The 19,375-nt window shown below is 33.8% G+C and overlaps 1 protein-coding gene across 1 annotated transcript; it reads left to right on the top strand.

The window, feature by feature from the left end:
* Positions 1 to 3,808: 3,808 nt before the first annotated feature.
* Positions 3,809 to 11,957, top strand: LOC112800367 (polycomb group protein VERNALIZATION 2-like). Its single transcript, XM_025842603.3, has 14 exons — positions 3,809 to 4,449; positions 4,915 to 4,970; positions 5,491 to 5,555; positions 5,824 to 5,876; positions 6,886 to 6,939; positions 7,029 to 7,088; positions 7,916 to 7,962; positions 8,063 to 8,184; positions 8,273 to 8,549; positions 9,447 to 9,495; positions 10,378 to 10,461; positions 10,657 to 10,736; positions 10,876 to 10,965; positions 11,564 to 11,957. The coding sequence occupies exons 1-14, from the start codon at positions 4,324 to 4,326 to the stop codon at positions 11,685 to 11,687; spliced, it is 1,287 nt and encodes a 428-aa protein (XP_025698388.1). The 5' UTR covers positions 3,809 to 4,323; the 3' UTR covers positions 11,688 to 11,957.
* The last annotated feature ends 7,418 nt before the right edge of the window (positions 11,958 to 19,375 follow it).

Below are 19,375 nucleotides of genomic sequence, written 5' to 3'. Positions count from 1 at the left end.
TTTTTTGTCGACATTCTTCGACTGATCTTGGCTTAAGATCCTTATTTTCATGCATGATATTTAATGCCACATTATATGCAAATATTTCATTGATAATTGTCTTATTTCGGTCCCATTTCTCTCATGTAAAGACATAATTTATCGAGATCTCATCATTTTCACAATTTTTAGGTACCTGAACGTCTTATGGCGTTAAAATTATATCAGAATTTTGGGCAACTACAGGTGTCTTTACTGTGTCTTTTTCAACAGGAATAATATTTACCTCTTTTCTCTTTCGAGAATTTTTATCTTTGGAATCAACAAGCCTGCCATGCTTCTAGCGTGTATTTGCTTTAGTGGCTATTGTCCTACTGGGACATCAATTCGAATTGGGGCATTTTCCGTCCTGTCACGCTTCTGGCGTGAATTTGCTTCAGTGGCTACTTGTCCTAATGGGACATCAATTCGAATTAGGGTATTTTCCGCTGGTATATAAGATTTGGTTATCCTCTTTGTATCAGAAAATGCATCAGGCAATTCATTTGCTATTCTTTGCAAATGTATAATCTTTTGAACTTCTAGTTCACATTGCCCTGATTGAGGATCTAAATGCATCAACGATGATGCATTTCAATTAAGTTCATTTTCAGGAAACTTATTCTCTCCCCTTAATGTTGGAAATTTTGATTCATCAAAATGACAATCTGCAAACCGGACTTTAAATACATATCCAGTTTGTATTTCAAGATACCTCACTATAGAGGGAGAATATATCCAACATATATCTCCAATTTTCTTTGGGGTCCCATTTTGGTGCGATTAGGTGGTGCAATGGGAACATATATCGTATACCTAAATATTCTTAAATGGGAAACATTTGGCTGCTGGCCAAAAGCTAATTGCATAGGAGAGAACTGATGGTAACTCGTTGGCCTCATACGAATAAGTGCTGCGGCATGTAAAATAGCATGCCCCCAAACCGAGGTTGGGAGATTTGTTCTCATAAGCAAGGGTCTAGCTATTAATTGGAGGCGTTTAATAAGTGATTCTGCTAACCCATTTTGTGTGTGAACATAAGCTACTAAATGTTCAACACTTATTCCATTAGCCATACAATAAGCATCAAAAGCTTGGGAAGTATATTCACCAGCATTATCAAGGCGAATTGCTTTGATTGGATTTTCTGAAAATTGTACTTTTAATCGAATAATTTGAGTCAGTAATCTCGCAAACGCCAGGTTGCGAGAAGACAATAAGCACACATGTGACCATCTCGAAGATGCGTCTATCAGGACCATAAAATATCTAAGAGATCTACATGGTGGATGAATAGGTCCACATATATCACCTTGAATCCTTTCTAGGTATTCAGGGGACTCAAATCCAATATTTACTGGTGATGGCCTTAGAATTAACTTCCCTTGAGAACATGCAGCACAACAAAATTCACTAGATTTAAAAATCTTCTGGTTATTTAGTGAATGTCCATGAGAGTTTTCAATAATTCTCCTCATCATGGTTGTTCCCGGATGACCCAATCTATCATGCCAAGTTATGAATTCATTTGGACTGGTAAACTTCTGGTTTACAATGGCATGTTATTCAATTACACTAATCTTTGTATAATACAACCCAGATGAAAGTGAGGGCAACTTTTCTAATATAACCTTTTTATTTGAATCATGAGTTGTGATACATAAATACTTATGATTTTCCTCATTCATTGTCTCAACATGATATCCATTTCGACGAATATCTTTGAAACTCAACAAGTTTCTCAGGGACTTGGTAGATAATAGTGCGTTATTTATTATAAATTTTGTTCCTCCAGGAAACAAAATTATAGCTCTTCCGGAGCCTTCTATCACATTGCCTGAGCCAATAATAGTATTAACATATTCATCTTTTGGCACAAGATGGGTAAAATATATATTACTTTTAAGAATAGTGTGCGAACTTGCACTATCTGCAAGGCAAATATCTTCAGAATTTGTCTTTGCCATTTTTCTTCAAAAACAAATGATAATTATAAAATGAGTAGAAGTACATGCACAGTCAAATTATTCACATGAATACTTAACAAACACATACACATATCAAACTATTCCATCATTGATCAAATAGCCAATATTACCTTCAGAATCCTTAAAGAAATTAGATACATCATAATGAGTGGTGGAATTTTCATCATTTGAAACAAAATTTGTTTCCTTTTCTTTGTCATCTCTTTTCAAAGATGCTTGATAAAGATTAACTAGGTGTCTTGGGGTACGACAGGTACGTGACCAATGGCCTTTTCCACCACAACGGAAGCATTTATCCTCAATTGATTGACTTTGCCCATTGTTTCTTTCTTTATCCCACTTCTGGTGAGATCATTTCTTGTGAACATAATTCATTTTTCTTCCATAATTTTTCTTGTTATCAAAATCTTGCCATTTACCTCTTTTAGGGTTAATTGCCGCATTTACTTCAGGAAATGGGGCGGCGCCAACTGGGCGCGCTTCATGATTCCTTAAAAGTAACTCATTGTTGCGTTCAGCAACAAGAAAGCAAGATATTAACTCGGAATATTTTTAGATTCTTTTTCTCGATACTGCTGCTGCAGGAGCACATTCAAGACATGGAAGGTCGAGAAAATTTTCTCTAACATATCGGGCTTGAAGAAGTATCACATGATTGTACATTTTTTCAAGGTTTTTCCACAGGTCTACATGATCTTTTAATGTGTGATATTCATTTTTCAATCATACGTCAAGATGATGACGAAGGAAAATTATGGCTATGACTTTATCCTTTTGGGATGCATTATTTTCAGCTTCAATGGTATCTCCAAGATCCATTAAATCAAGATGGATTTCAACATCTATATCCATGATAAATAATTATTTTCAAATATATCAAGAGTATTATATTCAAAATGAAAGAGTTTCGACATAATAAAAATTTTTACCTGGAGTCTTCCTAAAACTTCGTTAGAGTTTCGTGCTAATAACGTGTTATAAAATAACTAAATAAATAAATAAATAAGAGGTAACAAATATAAAATATGAAATATAATTAGATAACTCTAATAGTAATATTCACTATAATTATTATTATAAAAGAGATGATTCATATATATATATAGTAGCGTATGAAAGAGAGAGAGAAAATTTTGGTATATAGATAATAGAAAAAGAAGATTATTGTTATTGATGTGTAATCAACGGAGGCTTAATCTCCTATTTATACATGTACAATAGTTCTCTTTTTCCTCTTTCGTTAAATGTAATCTCCTTGGTAATATAGCACTTCACTATAGGAAAGTTGAGCCATCCAAGTCATACATAGTCAATGGTCATCCATATAAGATCTTATCACAACATTCTTTTATTTTTGAATCTAGGTTTCGTACTCTCATTTCCAAAAAAAGAATTCTTACTTTTTACTCTAATATTACTTATAAAAAAGCATACTAAATAAAAATAAAAAAAGACAAATTAATTCTTATATGTAGATATTTAAGTTTTCTAAAATTTAAAAATATATTTATGTCTTTAATTTTTTTTTAAATTTGGATCATCGATTTTTTATGTTAAATTTGTTCTATTTTAAAAATTTTTACGTGTACATCCGTATCAATTAAGTTAGTACAACAAAAGTTACTTTTAATTTTTTCGTTAGATCTGACAAATTCAAGTGAACATAAAAAATTGATAGGTCTAAATTTAAAAAAAATTATAAATTTTTAAATTTTAAAAAATTTAAATATTTTTAAATAAAAAAATCAATAAACTTTTTATCTTTTTAAAAAAATAAAGGTAAAGTACGTGGTGGTTAGAGAGGTGCAAATTGATACATTTTGGTCGGGTAGACTTTTGTCTGTTTTAGGAAGAGGTTGAGCTCGAGCACTTTAGCAGTTTAGCTCAATCACTGAACAGGCGTGACTTCTACGGAGCAACTTATGAGTTTTTCTTTTTGTTTTTTTCTTATTGTCTTGAAAGAATACCAGTCTTCCATTTAAACTCTTCACTAATCACCATTATTAAATGATGATTTTGGGCTCAATTGGACCACAACAATCGTAAATGAACCATCGTTGCCCATAATTATAATTAAGGAGTGTTGGGTTCAAAATTTGGATTAGGTTCTCAGAGTGGGGCCCCCTCCTTCTTCTCCGCCAGATCTCCTCATCGCCCCCCACCCCCCTTCTCTCTCTCTCTCGTGGATTCGGTTTCAGCTTCTCTGCAATAAATAACATTTGCTTCCATACGGTGTCGTCTCGTCGTTCTGACCTAAACCTCTCTCAGATTAGCAACTACACAGTTTCTTTGCAGTTGAAATTCAGACTAACCAAACATGTGCCGCCAAAATTCTCCCGTTCACCATTCCGGCGACGAAGACACCGCCGCCGACGAGAGCCTCTTGATTTACTGCAAGCCTGTTGAGCTTTACAACATCCTCTACCGTCGTTCTCTTCACAACGTATTCTTCTATTTCTTCTCCTTCTTCTTATTCTTTTTTTTTCCATTTATTAATTAATTCACTTTGCGTCTTCCAATTATAATTCCATATGATATTTTAGGCATAATGTTTCAAACCTTTTACTGGTTTTTTGTTTTTTGTTTTTTTTTTCTTTATGAATTAAGTTTTCGTTTCTGCCTGTAATTTGAAGAACCGAAACTTTGTTATTTGAAGGAAGCCCTAACTAAATGCTTCAACTGTTGTGGTGAGCTGACCTTGATAGAAAATGAATTGAATACCATATATATTAGATATTCTAGACATTGTTATGTGTATGCCTTCCACATTTGGAAAGTTGTTATTCTTAGAATTAACGTGGATGCCACATTACTATATTATTATTATTATTATTGTTATTATAGAATAGATAGATTATTCATTGCGTGATTATACTCTCTTAACTCATGCCATATCTCAATTTTGCAGCCTTCATTTCTTAGGAGATCTCTGCGGTATAAAATAAAAGCAAGGCGTAAAAGGAGGTAAGTATTCCTATTTACTTACTGCTATATATGATAGCATTATGTGCATTTATATCGTTTCATTCAGGCAGTTCTGCTGAAACACACTACTCACTACATTTTTTAATTGCTAATGTGCTCATTCAAACTTTTCAGAGTATTTTCTTTCTTGTTATAATTATGCTGCTGGAATTAAATTAATTTCCAGTTAATGCATCTTGCCACATCTCTATCTTCTTTTTAAGAAAGCAACATTAGTTAGTTGTTTATTTCTGCATTAATCGCCCCAGCGCATAGAGCAATTTATAAGCTTCACTGATGATAATTGTCCCAGAGTTATTTATGAATATTTGCTCCTCCCTTTATAGTCACAGTGAAGTAGATTTTTTTTTTTTTGGGGGGGGGGGGGGGTTGGGAATTTACAATTATCACGATGGGCTAAATTTGCTTTCAACAGCTGTGAATTCTTGCAAGTCGTTCCAAACATGAATTAATGGAAGGGTGCCTCATGAATTATGCTCTTTTCGCTTCTATTTTCTAGGTTGAGGGGAGGAATTGTGATTTTCAACTACAGGGATTGTTACAACATGATACGAAAGACTGAAGGTATATCATACCTTCAATGATAAAATAGATTCAACATTTTGTCTATACCACTGGCTTCTTATAGTACATGTATGCCTTTTATGAGAAGCAATCAAACTTGCTGTCAATGTTCTATGATTTCTTTTCTTTTCACTGACTCCAACATCCTTGCAACTGTCTATTGCTGAGCATTTTCTAGTGCAGAATATTAAATCCACTTATAATTTGGACTTTAAGACTCTGGCTAATCTGATATTCTGATATATATCCTGTCTCTTGTCAAATGCAGTGACTGAACATTTTTCTTGTCCATTTTGCTTGATGCAATGTGCCAGCTTTAAGGTATCCTCCGGGAGTTGTATTATTATTGTTTATAAACACAAGCATGCCTTTTGTTTGGCACACACCGAAGACATGTCCAATTGTGTGCAATTGAGAAGAAAAAGAGGGGGGGGGGGGGGGAGGGGTTGATCCAACTTGAATACTAGGCATGAGTTGGACACTTTTTTGCATGCCTGTTTTAATAGACTAACTTAGATTTTAATTCAATACAAGACCGTTTTCATATCTATTTTTTTGGAGTGGTTGTAAATGAAATAGATAAAAACAATGATAGAGAGGGACCTAAAAAGTTAACCTTTCAGTTTTTTTAAAGGATTATTCTTTTGTAATATACTTGTACATGACTAGTTTTAGCTATATCAAGACATGTTCATTCAGGGAAGGAAATGCCAATGGAAAGTAGAAACTATGCTACATGCTTTTTGATAGGGCCTTTAAAATAGTGAAAAAGTGAGAGTTGATATCTCATATCTATGATTCTACAATTTTGAGAATTTGACATGTTATTGTGTCCATGTTGAATTTCCATATTAGTGTCTATACTTAAATAGGTTATTGCATTGCTTGTTTCATTAATAATTTAATGATATGGCTGCTGTTACTTTTTCTTTGTTTGAAATTGAGGATACTGAAGACTTTGAAAATTGTGTCATGGACAAAATTTTTATGTACCACTCTGGTTTGAGTGGTCAAGAATGTTGCTTTGAAGTGGTAAAATATTCAATACAAATGTTGATTGGATATAGCCAGGGCTTTCACTCTTTTCTGGGAATTTTTTTTTTCATAATTCAGCTAGAATTAACCGGACAAATTAATAATGAGTTGTTTGCCACACTTCCCTTTTTGCTATGTTCATGTTATCATGATATGAACATGTGTGGATTTGGTATGTGATTTCCCTGTCATAAGCTGTTTTTTTTTTTTTTTTGCCATTTTCTTAATAATTTATTCAGTATTTGTTACATTTATTCACTTGGTAATTTATCAAAGCATTGGTTTATTCATGCAGGGTTTGCGATTTCATCTTTGTTCATCACATGATCTATTCAACTTTGAGTTCTGGGTGCGCAATTTTTATTGTGAACTAAACTTTTAAACTCATGGATTATTTTGTAAGAGCTTTTTTTGACATATTCTTGTTTTATTTTGTAGGTGACTGATGATTACCAAGCAGTTAATGTCTCTGTAAAAATTGATATATTGAGATCAGAGGTAGGAACCTTATTTAATGTTTGACTTATGGCTAATGGTTTGCTTTTCTTAAGGATTGTACACTGCTTACAATTTTACTGTTGATTAAATCATCAAGCAATTCACTGGGGACTATGTTGGGGATTAAAAAGGAGGGAGAGGAAAGTTCATGTAATACATTGTTGTTTATTTTTATAAAATGTTTTATCAAGAGCCAGGATTCTATGGTAACAAGCTAAAATGATGTTGGATAGCTCAACTTGGTTACCACTAATTGATCTTTATTTCCATTGTTGACTGCTTTATTGATGTTTGGCTATTCACAAGTGTTGTTATTTGAGAAATATTTTAGCTTAGTGTGTTTGTAACCCCAGAATATATTGACTAAACTTTCTTATTTTAATTGATAATTGAACAATATAATTAAGACGGAAAGAATAATAATACAAGAAAAAGAGAAGATAAGAGATCCTCCTTACAAGAGCAAGAAACAATCAGATGAAAAAAGCTATTTATGAAGCATAGTTTTCAAATATCTCAACAAATCTGAGAGTAAAAAATCCTCTAAAAGATCATGAGCTCTACACTAAATAAATTAATAGAGGATTAGAGGTCAAATGTCTAATCCTATCCTGTACTCCTGTAGAACTTGTTTGAAAATCTGTCATTGAAGGTGTGTGAATTATGCACCAAACAATGGTGTGTCTTGGACATTGCAAGGTTTGCCTCATCAGTTGATTATGTATATATGTTAGCTATGTTATGGCAATGCGTTTTCATTTGAGATGAATGGATTTTTTGTTTTGCTAGCTGCTTATTTTGTTATCAAATTTATAATATGTATACAGAGTGTTGCTGACGGAGTAAATCCACAATCACAAACCTTCATCTTCTGGTTGGTTGTTTGTATATATTCAATGCAATCTCGAACGAGTTCATATAATATTGTGCAAGATTGTTGACTTTAATTTATTCAAACAACAACATCTATACAGTTCAAGACCCCGAAAACGTTTACGAAAGGACTCTGTTCAAAATGAAAAACGAGCCAATGTAAAGTTCCTAGAGTTGGACTCACCAGAGGGAACACAGAATGGATTTCTAGAGAAGAATGATGGTAACAATCCTATGACAATTGTATACTTATCTAATTCTTTACTTTAACCCTTAAAAGGGTGGACTAAAATCTCAAAAATTATTTGCAGATATCCTTTCCTACAAAGGGGAGAATATGTCTAAAACATGTCATATTCAGAAGAATTTACAAATGGAAAAACAAGGTGTCGAAAGATTTGGTCCCAATGTTCCTGGCACTGCAGACTGCCTCGAATATGTTGCATCCAGTTTCAACATTCAAGGTGTTTCAATTGCCATGCCGCAATCTTCAGGAGATCCAGAAACTAGTAAGTCAGTATATAGAAGTGATCCTGCTGTGCCTGCTAAAACAAAGAAGTTAAACATGGATCGATCTGACTCAAAAAAGTACGTTCTTAGAAACCTATATCTTGCCTTTTGAAGGCTTAGGTTTTACTTGTTAAAGTTCTTGAGTTCTCTATGGTTACTTCTCTAACTGATATTTTATACTTGATGCTTGTTTAAGGGAACATGAATATGTGATTAACTAGTTTCTATGTAACACAATTATGGCAACGTCATAGTATCTGACATTGTGTTTTGTTTCTATCATCTGTGTTTGATTTTTTTGGCTCGTGCATTCATTATTATTGTATCATCTGCATTGGTCATAGCAGCTGCTATTCTCTGCCGTGGTTCCACACCCATTGCAGCCGCTTGTTGAAATATCAGTGCAAACTCCTTTTCCAATAATAAAAAAAGGATGGCAGATTTGTGATATTAATTTTATTTTGAAAAGCCTTATTTTTTCTATATAAATTTGCCCACTCTGCCACTCATAATAACAGTAACTTCGTATTCTCTCTTCACACATGCACTCTGCTTCTATCTTCTCTGTTTTTTGTCCATTCTGCATTTCTTTTATGTCATTTTTTTCTTCCTTTTTTGTATAAATGAAAAATTAGTGAACTTTTGATGAATTTTTATTTCCTGTAAGTCTTGAGATGTCTCTGATTTATTGTTCTTGATATACGTCTTACATGAGTATTTATTAGATTTTGTCATTATTACATATAATAAATATGTGTAGATATAAGCTGCAACAGTATCTGCTGTATTTCTGCAGTGGATTTTTGGCCCTTTCCTATGAGCCGTTATCAGCTATTGACTATCCCACCTTGTAATTCTTATAAAATATAATGTGTCAGAGAAATAATGATATTTTTTCTTATTTCTTTTCCTTTGATCCTCCGTGTTTGGCCAATTCAATTCAATCTTTTTTTTAATTCAAATTTGTTTCTCCAGCCGAATGCTCCTGCAGAAGAGACAGTTCTTTCACTCACATAGAGTTCAGGTACGTGATAAGATATCTAAGATCTTGATAGTTTTTATAATGTGCAATTGTGCATATTATCATGTTTGATGTATGGTGTACTTTATGCACCATTGATGCTAGTTAACTTAAGGCTGCTTTGATTTGTTGGCTGTAAAGGATCTTGTTTTTATGTTATAACATCTGTCATACATTACTATGGTGCTAGATTGCTAAACTTTATTGTAATGAGTCTATGATCACTAGCTGGTTTACTGTTTATATTGACAGGCTGCTGGTTTTCGAGTCTACTGATTATGGGAATTCTTTATTGTGATATGCTTAAGGCCTTGGTTAGCTTAGTTCATTTGTTTTGGTTGAGCAATCTTTCCTTTTATTGTATGTATTTCCTAACTGTCTTGCATTCCCTTTCTCTTGGTTGATTTTTTGATGTTGGAGGATACCTTACGATCCTAATTCTTCTCATATCTTTTTATTTCCTTCATAAGATATTCTCTTTTTGGAACAGAGTTGTTGATGGGAGCTTGAAGGCCCCATCTTTCTCCGTTCCTCTTAAATTCTTTTCCCCTGGGACAAAATATGGTTTGATTTTGATGTACAAGGGTTATCTTGGATGTAATTGATGTTTCACTAGCCCCTCTGGAGGGATAGAATATTATACTCAATATGAGTAGTGCAGAATACTTTTATTAAGAAAATAAAATGTACAAATTTGGATTCTAGCGTTTCTAGCTAACTTGTTGAATATGGCTTGTGGGGTATTTAACACATTTTGTGTAGCTTTTGTAATTTGACATTCTTTTCCAATAGACTTGAGGTGTTCCTTCTGTTAATAGGCATATGCTGGTAATGATTGATTTGATTATAAGTCTCATCTCTTGCTTTTGTGTGTCTTACTTTAAGCCTATGGCTCTAGAACAAGTGTTATCAGATCGCGATAGTGAAGATGAAGTTGATGATGACATTGCAGATCTTGAAGATCGAAGGGTAAGCAAAGGTTTCAACATTTTTATCTTCTTTCTGAAGACAAGTCAAATGAAATTGATTTTTTTTTAATTAGAAAATACCAAACACCTAATTTGCCCAAGTAATGCTTTATAAAAATTTTGCTGTTTACTCGTATATCGAGCTACAAATGCCGCTACATATGAATCACCATGATAATGAACTGTAATGTTGCAGATGCTTGATGATTTTGTGGATGTTTCCAAAGATGAAAAGCAACTCATGCATCTGTGGAACTCTTTTATGAGGAAGCAAAGGTATCTACTGCTTGCCACCCTATTAATCTTCCACATGTGTACCTTCGGTTATCATTATCAAGCTAGATTGCTTTTGACTCCTGCATGATTAATAAAGAAATTGTTGCATAATTAATGTTGGTTTTAATTGCTATGACAGAGTGCTGGCTGATGGCCATGTTTCGTGGGCATGTGAGGCATTTTCCAAGCTTCACGGAAAAGAGCTAATCTCATCCCCAGCTTTATTTTGGTACTCTTTTTGCTGCTTTTTTCCATTTACATTTCTCTAATTTCATGCAGTTTCTGTGCTTGAAGCATTCATACTTAAAGAACAACTTAATATTTTGACTTGTGGAGTTTGATTCCAGATAGAAATCATCAGCGAATTATATGCAGAGACATACATTGTCTTTCTAAAACATTAAAATATGAATCACTTGAAATTAAAAAAATATATATGCTCCAGAGGGTGGCTTTAGAAAATGAACACATCTAATTTACTATCTAATTCTAATCACTTTCAAAACACATTTTCATGTAGCTGACTTTGATAATGAAAAGAGGCATGGTTGGCACTGAAAACTTATTATCTGGACAGTTCTTCCTACAGGATGTGGGTATCCATCAATTAGAAAAAAATAAATAAAAATAAAATGCTTTTGCAGGATTAAGTATGGTAGAATTGTTATCTGGTTTTTCCCGGTGTAGGAAATAGGAATTATATCTTGCTCAGATGTTCTATTGATCCATTGTTGTGATTGCTATATGTGCGTCTCTCACATGTTCCCAAACCCATGACTTTTTCGTTTCTTTTTTCAGAAACTAAATCGTGCTATAATTTACTACAGGTGTTGGAGGTTATTCATGATCAAACTTTGGAATCACGGTCTTCTTGATGCTTGCACAATGAACAACTGTAGTATAATATTAGATAGTTACAGAAATGAAGGGTTGGATAACGGCAAGAATTAGAAGATCAGGAGGAAATCGATTCAGCTACAAAAATTTAGTCTTACATGTCTTGTATTCTGCCTTATTGCAAGTCCCCATTTTCCATTTATTTTAATAATTTATTATTATTGTTAATCATTTTACTGTACATTGTATTAATCTCCGCAATGTATGAATCTGAAATTTAGGTAGATTTCCTCAAAGCAATGACCTCCATTGCTGAATCTTGTCTGACAAATTAAAAACGTTTTATTCGATCTATAGAATCTATAAGAATATTGAAATGAGAAAGTTTAGAGGATTAGTATTTTTATTAAAATCTGACTAGTATTTAACTAACAAAAGAAAAGTGAGTAATTTCACACTATTGGATGAAATTTTATGCTATTGAAAACATCAATAATGGCTAATTGATAGCTATAAATTACAAAATTTGTTGATCTCTTAATACTCCTCGATTGAAATATAAAAGCTAAATGAAATATTTTTAAAAAAAATTGGATTGTTTGTTTATTATTTCATTGTTACAATCGTAAAATGTCACGAAAATAAGAATCAAACGATGAACGAGATATAGTAGAGAATGTGCATAATAAATCTATCATGATGCGGCAATATAAAATAGAAGGTAATTTATCCTCCATAAGCACATTAATAATTATTATAGTTATATACAAATTAGTGATAATTATTTAGTTGATTTAAATAATAATACAACAACAACTAAGTCTTGTCCCAATAGGTAGGGTCAACTACATGAACCAGACCGTCATTGAATCATAGTTGTTGGAACCAAATCGGTGATCGAATCGGTCAGGCTACTGGATCACTTGTTCAATATTGGTTGAATCGGTCACATGTAAATAAAAAATAAAAAATAATTTAAAATTTAAAATTAAAATTTAATATACATATTTTCACTAATATTTTAAAAATATCTAGCTATTCTAAAATAATATGGAACAAGAATAATAAATATTTTGTTAATTTTACTCTATCATAAATATTTTTATTTTGTTTTTATATTAAAATAACTATTATTTTAAATTTCAATAATTTATTAATTAGTTTATATCTATTATACTATTATATACTACAAGTATTTATTAAAAAATAATATTAATAGATATTATATAATTATGAAAAGAAAAAATGAGTTTATAATTAATGTTAAATAAAAATATAATTAATTTAAGAATGAGTGAGTTTATAACTAAAATTAAAATCTATTAAATAGAAGTAAACTATTTGATGAAAGATATCTATATGTATTATAATTTGCATATATATTAATAAAAAGCATGATAGTCCGGTGGTTGTGAAAGACATTTCTCTTATTGAGATTCGAATCCCACCTTAAGCATTTTCAAAAAAATTTAAATTTCAAGTGGTTCGGTTGGACTGATTTTTATCGATTCACTCCGAGTTTGACCAACTCGTTTCGATTCTTTGTCTTGTACGGTCCAAATATCAGACTGGACTGATATAGCGTTCGGCTCACCGATTTTTTTTTTATCGAATTGGTCGGTTTGGTCCAATTTTAATAACTATGCATTGAATTCTATCATGTTTACAGAGACACTGTTTACATGTAGATTTCGTTTGACCACTTACCATAAAGCATAGCCGGTCTGATAACAGTGCGAAATAATTTACCTATGAGTTTTAAAGGCACTTTTATGCACTCCAATATTTTGACCAACCTGCTTGGATCCTATGATTTACATCATGTTCAATCTTTCCATTATCCTGTATGATGCACTTAAGATATTTAAAACTTTTAACTTTTTGTAGGATATTTTCTCCAATCTTCACCTCTGTATTAGAGTTTTCTCTTCGGCGGCTGAACTTACATTTCATATATTTCATCTTGCTATGGCTTATGTGCAAACCATACACTTCTAGAGCTTCTTTCCATAAATCCAACTTCTTATTTAGGTCTTCCCTTGACTCTCCCATAAGGCGATATCATCGGCAAAAAGAGCGCATCATGGCACAGACTCTTGGATATGCTTTGTGAGTACTTCCAATACTAATGTGAAAAGGTATGGATTTAAGGATGATCCCTGATGTAATCCTATACTAATAGAAAATTTTGTTGTCAGACCACCTTGAGTTTTCACACTAGTTGTACCCCATCATACATGTCTTTAATTGCACGAATATATACGATTCTTACTCTCTTCCTTTCCAAAACTTTCTATAAGACCTCCCTTGGCACCTGTTCATGCATCGGTTCGAGCTATAATGGACTAGGTTGGCCGACCTCTTAAAAGGTTGGCCCATGACCGACCTCTTAGAAGGTTGGCCCATTACCGACTTCTTTGACCTCTTTTCAAAGAGGTCGGCCAAATCGCCAGAGGAGCCCAAAGCAGGACCAAAACGAAGGAACACAGCCCAATCTAAAGGCAGCTAAAGCCCAGAAAGATAAAGGCGGTTCCCCTTAAAGATAAGATGACTTCACTCAAAGATAAGATAAGATAACTATCTTATCTCCAGAAAGGTCAATTCACACTATTATAAATACACTGGAACACCCAGGTATAACTCATACTCTGATTCTACTAAAAAACCTGCCTAAAGCACGTGCTAACTTAAGCATCGGAGTCTCTTGCAGGTACCACCACCCTCCGGTGACGAAGGATCAACAGCACCACCAAGTCCAACAAGTCGGACACGTCAGCTCCGGCCATTACCGCAGATCTCGTCCGAGATAGACCTACAGTTTCAGGTAACCCTCGGAACATTGACGCCATTTTCGGAGAACCTGAAAGTCATCTCATCACCATGGCGGACGACCATGACAACAATCACAACTCTGGTTTGGTGGACAGAAGGCCAAACAAAGACATGGACGCCACCTCCAAAGACACACCTCAAAGCGGGGGAGATAAGCAACCCCCAAACACACAAATTTTGGAAGCTATCCGTGAGCAACAGAATCGCCTTAAACAGCTGGAACATGAAGCTGAACAGAGACCTTCAGAGAGAAATAAGACGACGTCGAAAGCTAGAGGACAAGCTCTTAAAGCTCGAAGCCGATCTCAAAACCAAGACCGCTCGATCCAGTCATGAAGATAGCCCCCACAAAGATCAAGACCCATTCACCAAAGAGATCATGAAAGCTAAAGTTCGAAAGGACTTCAAAGCTCCCAACGTGATCCCATACGACGGCACATCGGTTCCAAGCCATCACCTCAGCAATTTCAGAAGCAGAATGTACCTCACTGACGCCTCGGATGCCATTCGATGCAAAGCCTTCCGGACTACCCTAACGAAGACAGTAATAAAGTGGTTCGACAGTTTGCCTCCAAGATCCATCACAAGTTTTGACGACTTAGCCAACAAATTTCTTGCCAGGTTCTCCATCCAAAAGGATAAAGCCAAACACGCTCCAAGCTTGCTGGGAATTAAACAATGAGAACAGGAAAGCCTTCACAGGTACATGGAAAGATTCAACAAAGTATGCCTTGATATACAAAGTCTTCCAACAGAAGCGGCTATCATGGGACTCATCAATGACCTAAGAGAAGGACCTTTCAGCTACTCAATATCCAAGAAGTACCCCACAGCTCTAAACGAGGTTCAAGAAAGGGCGAAAAAATATATCAATATGGAGGAGAACTCCCGAATGGGAGACAGCTCAAAAACCGGATTCTCCTAACCCATCTCAGGACAAGGATAAAGGTCCTAACCATATCAGGTCAGGGTCGTTCCCCCGGAGTCAAGGAAGGAAAACAAACCCGATCCTCAAGGTCCGGCGACACCAACTCATGATTCTTCTCCTTGTCCCTATCCCTACAAATTCTATGGAACCTCCTAAGTCGCACACAGTACTCAGGAACACACATTAAAACTATGGAATCCAGCCAGTCAGACATGCCGTCCGGGATCTTAATAGACATCTCAGCAATATTTTTGCGGGAAGACATAGGTCAAATATTCCTACAGTAAGAAAAAGAAAAATGGGGTTACTACCAAACAACTCGGGCAAATAAGGAAACAACTCGGACAATAACAGCAAAACATCAAGTGTCGGATACTAGAGTAAAAGGGAAACCCAGGACTCACACGAAAGTCCAGGGGCACCCTTTGGAGGCAACAACAGGGCAAGAACACAGAGAAGAGAAGTCGACAATCTATACTCAAATAGTCCGAACACCTCTCAAACAAAAGGTCAAAACAAAAGTTAGAACTTTCATACAAAAGAAGTCAGGCAACGATGAAAAGAAACAGGAACAACAACAAAATCCTAAGCAAAGCACACATTCTTCTCAAAGGCGAACGACAAAAGAAAAGTCACAACAAACGACCAATGACACAAACTTTTTGCAGAAAGAACCAAAGTTCTTCAGAGCAAAAACCCAAATACAAAGTCAAAGCTTTACATCAAAAGCATGCACAGTTGTGGAAAGTAAAAAAAGATAGAGAAAATAACGACTAACCTGCAGAAAAGAAGATGAGAAACGGCTCAAATCAAGAACAACGAAGAGACTGACTCCCAAAATTCAAAGGGAAGAGCTCGACCTACCTCCAGAAGTCTGAGAAAGAGCTTGGATTAAAGAGGAAGCACTAAAACGTCGAATGGACCTAAGATCGGTAAGGAGAAGGGAAGCTAGCAGCCAACTGGAAAGGACCATACCAAGTTGTTCAGAGATACTGGGGAAAGGTCACCACAAAGTGTCCGACCTAGAAGGGTAAGCACTAACATGTACACACTCTTATTCATATATTCATTTTATTGTTTAAAAGTTTGCAGATTCCCTAAAAACTTTCCTACCAAGATGCCTGATTACGACAGGTCGGCAAGGTAAAAATCAAATTTACCGCCCGATCACGATAGGTCGGCAAGGTGAAAACCAAATTCACCGCCTGATCACGACAAGGTCGGCAAGATGAAAACCAAATTCATCGTCCGATTACGACAGGGTCGGCAAGGTGAAAACCAAATTCATCATCCGATTACAAAGCTACAGGTCGGCAAGATGAAAACCAAATTCATCGTTCGATTACGACAAGGTTGGCAAAGTGAAAACCAAATTCACCGCCCGATCAACGCTACAAAAGTTATAAAAAGTCATCCATAGAAAGAGGCCTGACGAGGTCTGAGAAAAAATGAATTGCTAAAAATAACTTAGAATGGACCGACATGAAAAAGTCGGACCAGACTAATCAAAGCGACAAAGTTATAAAAAGTAATCCATAAAAAGAGACCTGCTCAGCCCTGATTAAAAATGGATTACTAAAAATAACTTAGAAAAATATTTAATTTAAATTTTTTATATATTATATGATTATTAATGTAATAAATTTTATGCAAAGGCTAATTTGTTCGGAAAAAGTGAATAGTGTAATATTTCGTTAAAATTAACTTGCCGTCAAATTTAAGAAAGGAAAAACCAAAAAAATAAAATACTTTAAATTTTTTAACTCCAAACCATAAATTTTAAATTTGAACCATATATAATAAATAGAGAGTTAATATTTGTTTAATTAATAAGAATATAGAATATTTAAGAATGAGTCTAAATTTTATTTAATACTAATGTAATAAACAAATTAAAGTATTTTGTATCATGTGATAAAAAATATTAAAAAATATATATTGCAATAATAATAAATATATTATTATCACTATTATAGTATTTTGAACAAAAAGACTAAATTATATGTTATTTTAATTTTGATGGAAAAAGTGTATATTTTATAAAGGTTTAATTATTCTGTTGGCCCTATAGTTTTGCGAAATTTTTAATTAGGTCGTTACACTTTTTTTCTTTTTAATTGAGTCTTTGCACCAATTTTTTTTCAATTAGGTCCCTCTTAACGGTATTTAGTTTAATTATATCGGATTTAATTAAAAAAAATTGGTACTAGGACCCAATTAAAAAGAAAAAAAAGTATAGAGACTTAATTAAAAAAATCGTGCAAGGACTCAATTAAAAGAAAAAAAGTATAAAGATTTAATTAAAAATTTCGTGAACTTATAGGGACAAATAGAGTAATTAAACCTTTTATAAATAAAAAACGTTTTTTTCTAAATGTTAAGCAAATTAAAGATGTAATTATCCTTTATTAGCTCCCCAACGCTATCTAATTTTTATGCGGGATGCTACACATCCATGTAACCATGTAACCAAGTTGGTTCAACACAAAAAAAATCCAATACCATTAAATGAAACGTGAAATACACGCGCCCAACACACACGAAATCGCTCTTGCCCAACGCTTTTTCTTCTTCTTCTTCTTCACGCTCGTTTACGCACGAAGCGTCTTCTTCTTTTTTTGTCTTTTTCTTTTTCTCTAGTGAAGAAGTAGTAGAAGGTGAGGAAGAAGAGTTTTGAATAGTGCAGAATGAACCGAACACAGTACTCATGGTGAATCGAACACAGTACTCATGGTGAACCGAACATAGTACTCATGGTGAACCGAACACAATACAATTGTATAGTATTGAGTGAACGAAACATAATCCATTAGATAAAATCAAATTCAAACAGCTTTCTGCAGAATGAACCGAACACAGTACTCATGGTGAACCGAATACAGTACTCATGGTGAAACAATTGTATAGTACTGAGTGAACGAAACATAATCCATTATATAAAATCAAATTCAAACAGCTTTCTGCAGAATGAACCGAACACAGTACTCATGGTGAAACAATTGTATAGAACTGAGTGAACGAAACATAATCCACTATATAAAATTAAATTCAAATAACTCTGCCTGCAATTTACATATTATCAATTCAACTCAATTCAATCCAGTACGTCTCCATCAATTTAATTCAATTCAAATTAGCAATTGCATTCCATTCAATTCGATTCAAAATTGAATAATCCAAATTTTGTTAGTTTGATTCGTTTTAGAAGAGTAATCCAAATCGCTATCCTGATTTGAAGTTGAGTCATTTATTGTTTCGATTCAGACATGCATATCGAAGAAGAAAACGAAGAAGAATAAGAAGAAGATAAATGCAACGTAACCAGATCGAAATAAGAAAACGAGAAGATGAACACGATCAGAGGAGAACGACGAAGGCAATGCAGATCAATAAGGAAGAACGCGAACAGAGAAAAAGGAGGAGGAGGTTTACGTTGCAACAGAGGATTTAGGGTTTAGGTTTACGTTGAGCAAATCTTTAGGTTGCAGCACGTTATATGTAGCGCGTGTATGATAAACGAGTGAAGAATAGAGGACGCGCGTGTAAATGAGTGAAGGGTAGGGGACACGCATGTAAAGGAAATTACTTGGTTAACAACCATGAACCATGTAAAAAATACATGGATGCAGAATTTTTCCAAATTTTTATACGGGTATTTTTCATTTAGTGAATTTACCACTCACTATCATAGTGCGTTTCTTTTCTTATAAAAGAATATGGTTTTTTTTTTTATAGAAATTCCCTTAAAAAAATATTATGTTCACAAAAAAATTAGGTATAATATATTTATGTATAAATATATATTTTAATTTATTTTTAATATATATTCTATATTTTAACATGTATTTTATATATCTGTAAACTGATTTTTAGACTACACGTGGTAAGATCAATTCTTTTTTCATCTTCTATACAAAATTGAGAACATACTTTTTTTTTTAAATTTTTTTATATAAATCTATAAAAGAATATCATATTTATTAAAAATAATTTCTTTCTTTTAACTTTTTCAAAATTGGCGCCATACCGCGCCGCGAAGAAG

The sequence above is a fragment of the Arachis hypogaea genome, chromosome 5 (assembly GCF_003086295.3).
Source record: "Arachis hypogaea cultivar Tifrunner chromosome 5, arahy.Tifrunner.gnm2.J5K5, whole genome shotgun sequence".
Taxonomy (NCBI): Eukaryota; Viridiplantae; Streptophyta; class Magnoliopsida; order Fabales; family Fabaceae; genus Arachis; species Arachis hypogaea.
Note: the sequence above shows the minus strand (reverse complement) of the source record. Positions and strands in the feature narration are given on the sequence as shown.

What these genes read in the sequence shown, in the direction of transcription:
- LOC112800367 (XM_025842603.3), top strand. Translation starts at nt 4,324, where the DNA reads ATGTGCCGCCAAAATTCTCCCGTTCACCATTCCGGCGACGAAGACACC. An exon ending in CAGATCTTGAAGATCGAAGG is followed by an intron (nt 10,462 to 10,656) that starts GTAAGCAAAGGT and finishes GTAATGTTGCAG; the next exon opens with ATGCTTGATGATTTTGTGGA. An exon ending in TCATCCCCAGCTTTATTTTG is followed by an intron (nt 10,966 to 11,563) that starts GTACTCTTTTTG and finishes AATTTACTACAG; the next exon opens with GTGTTGGAGGTTATTCATGA.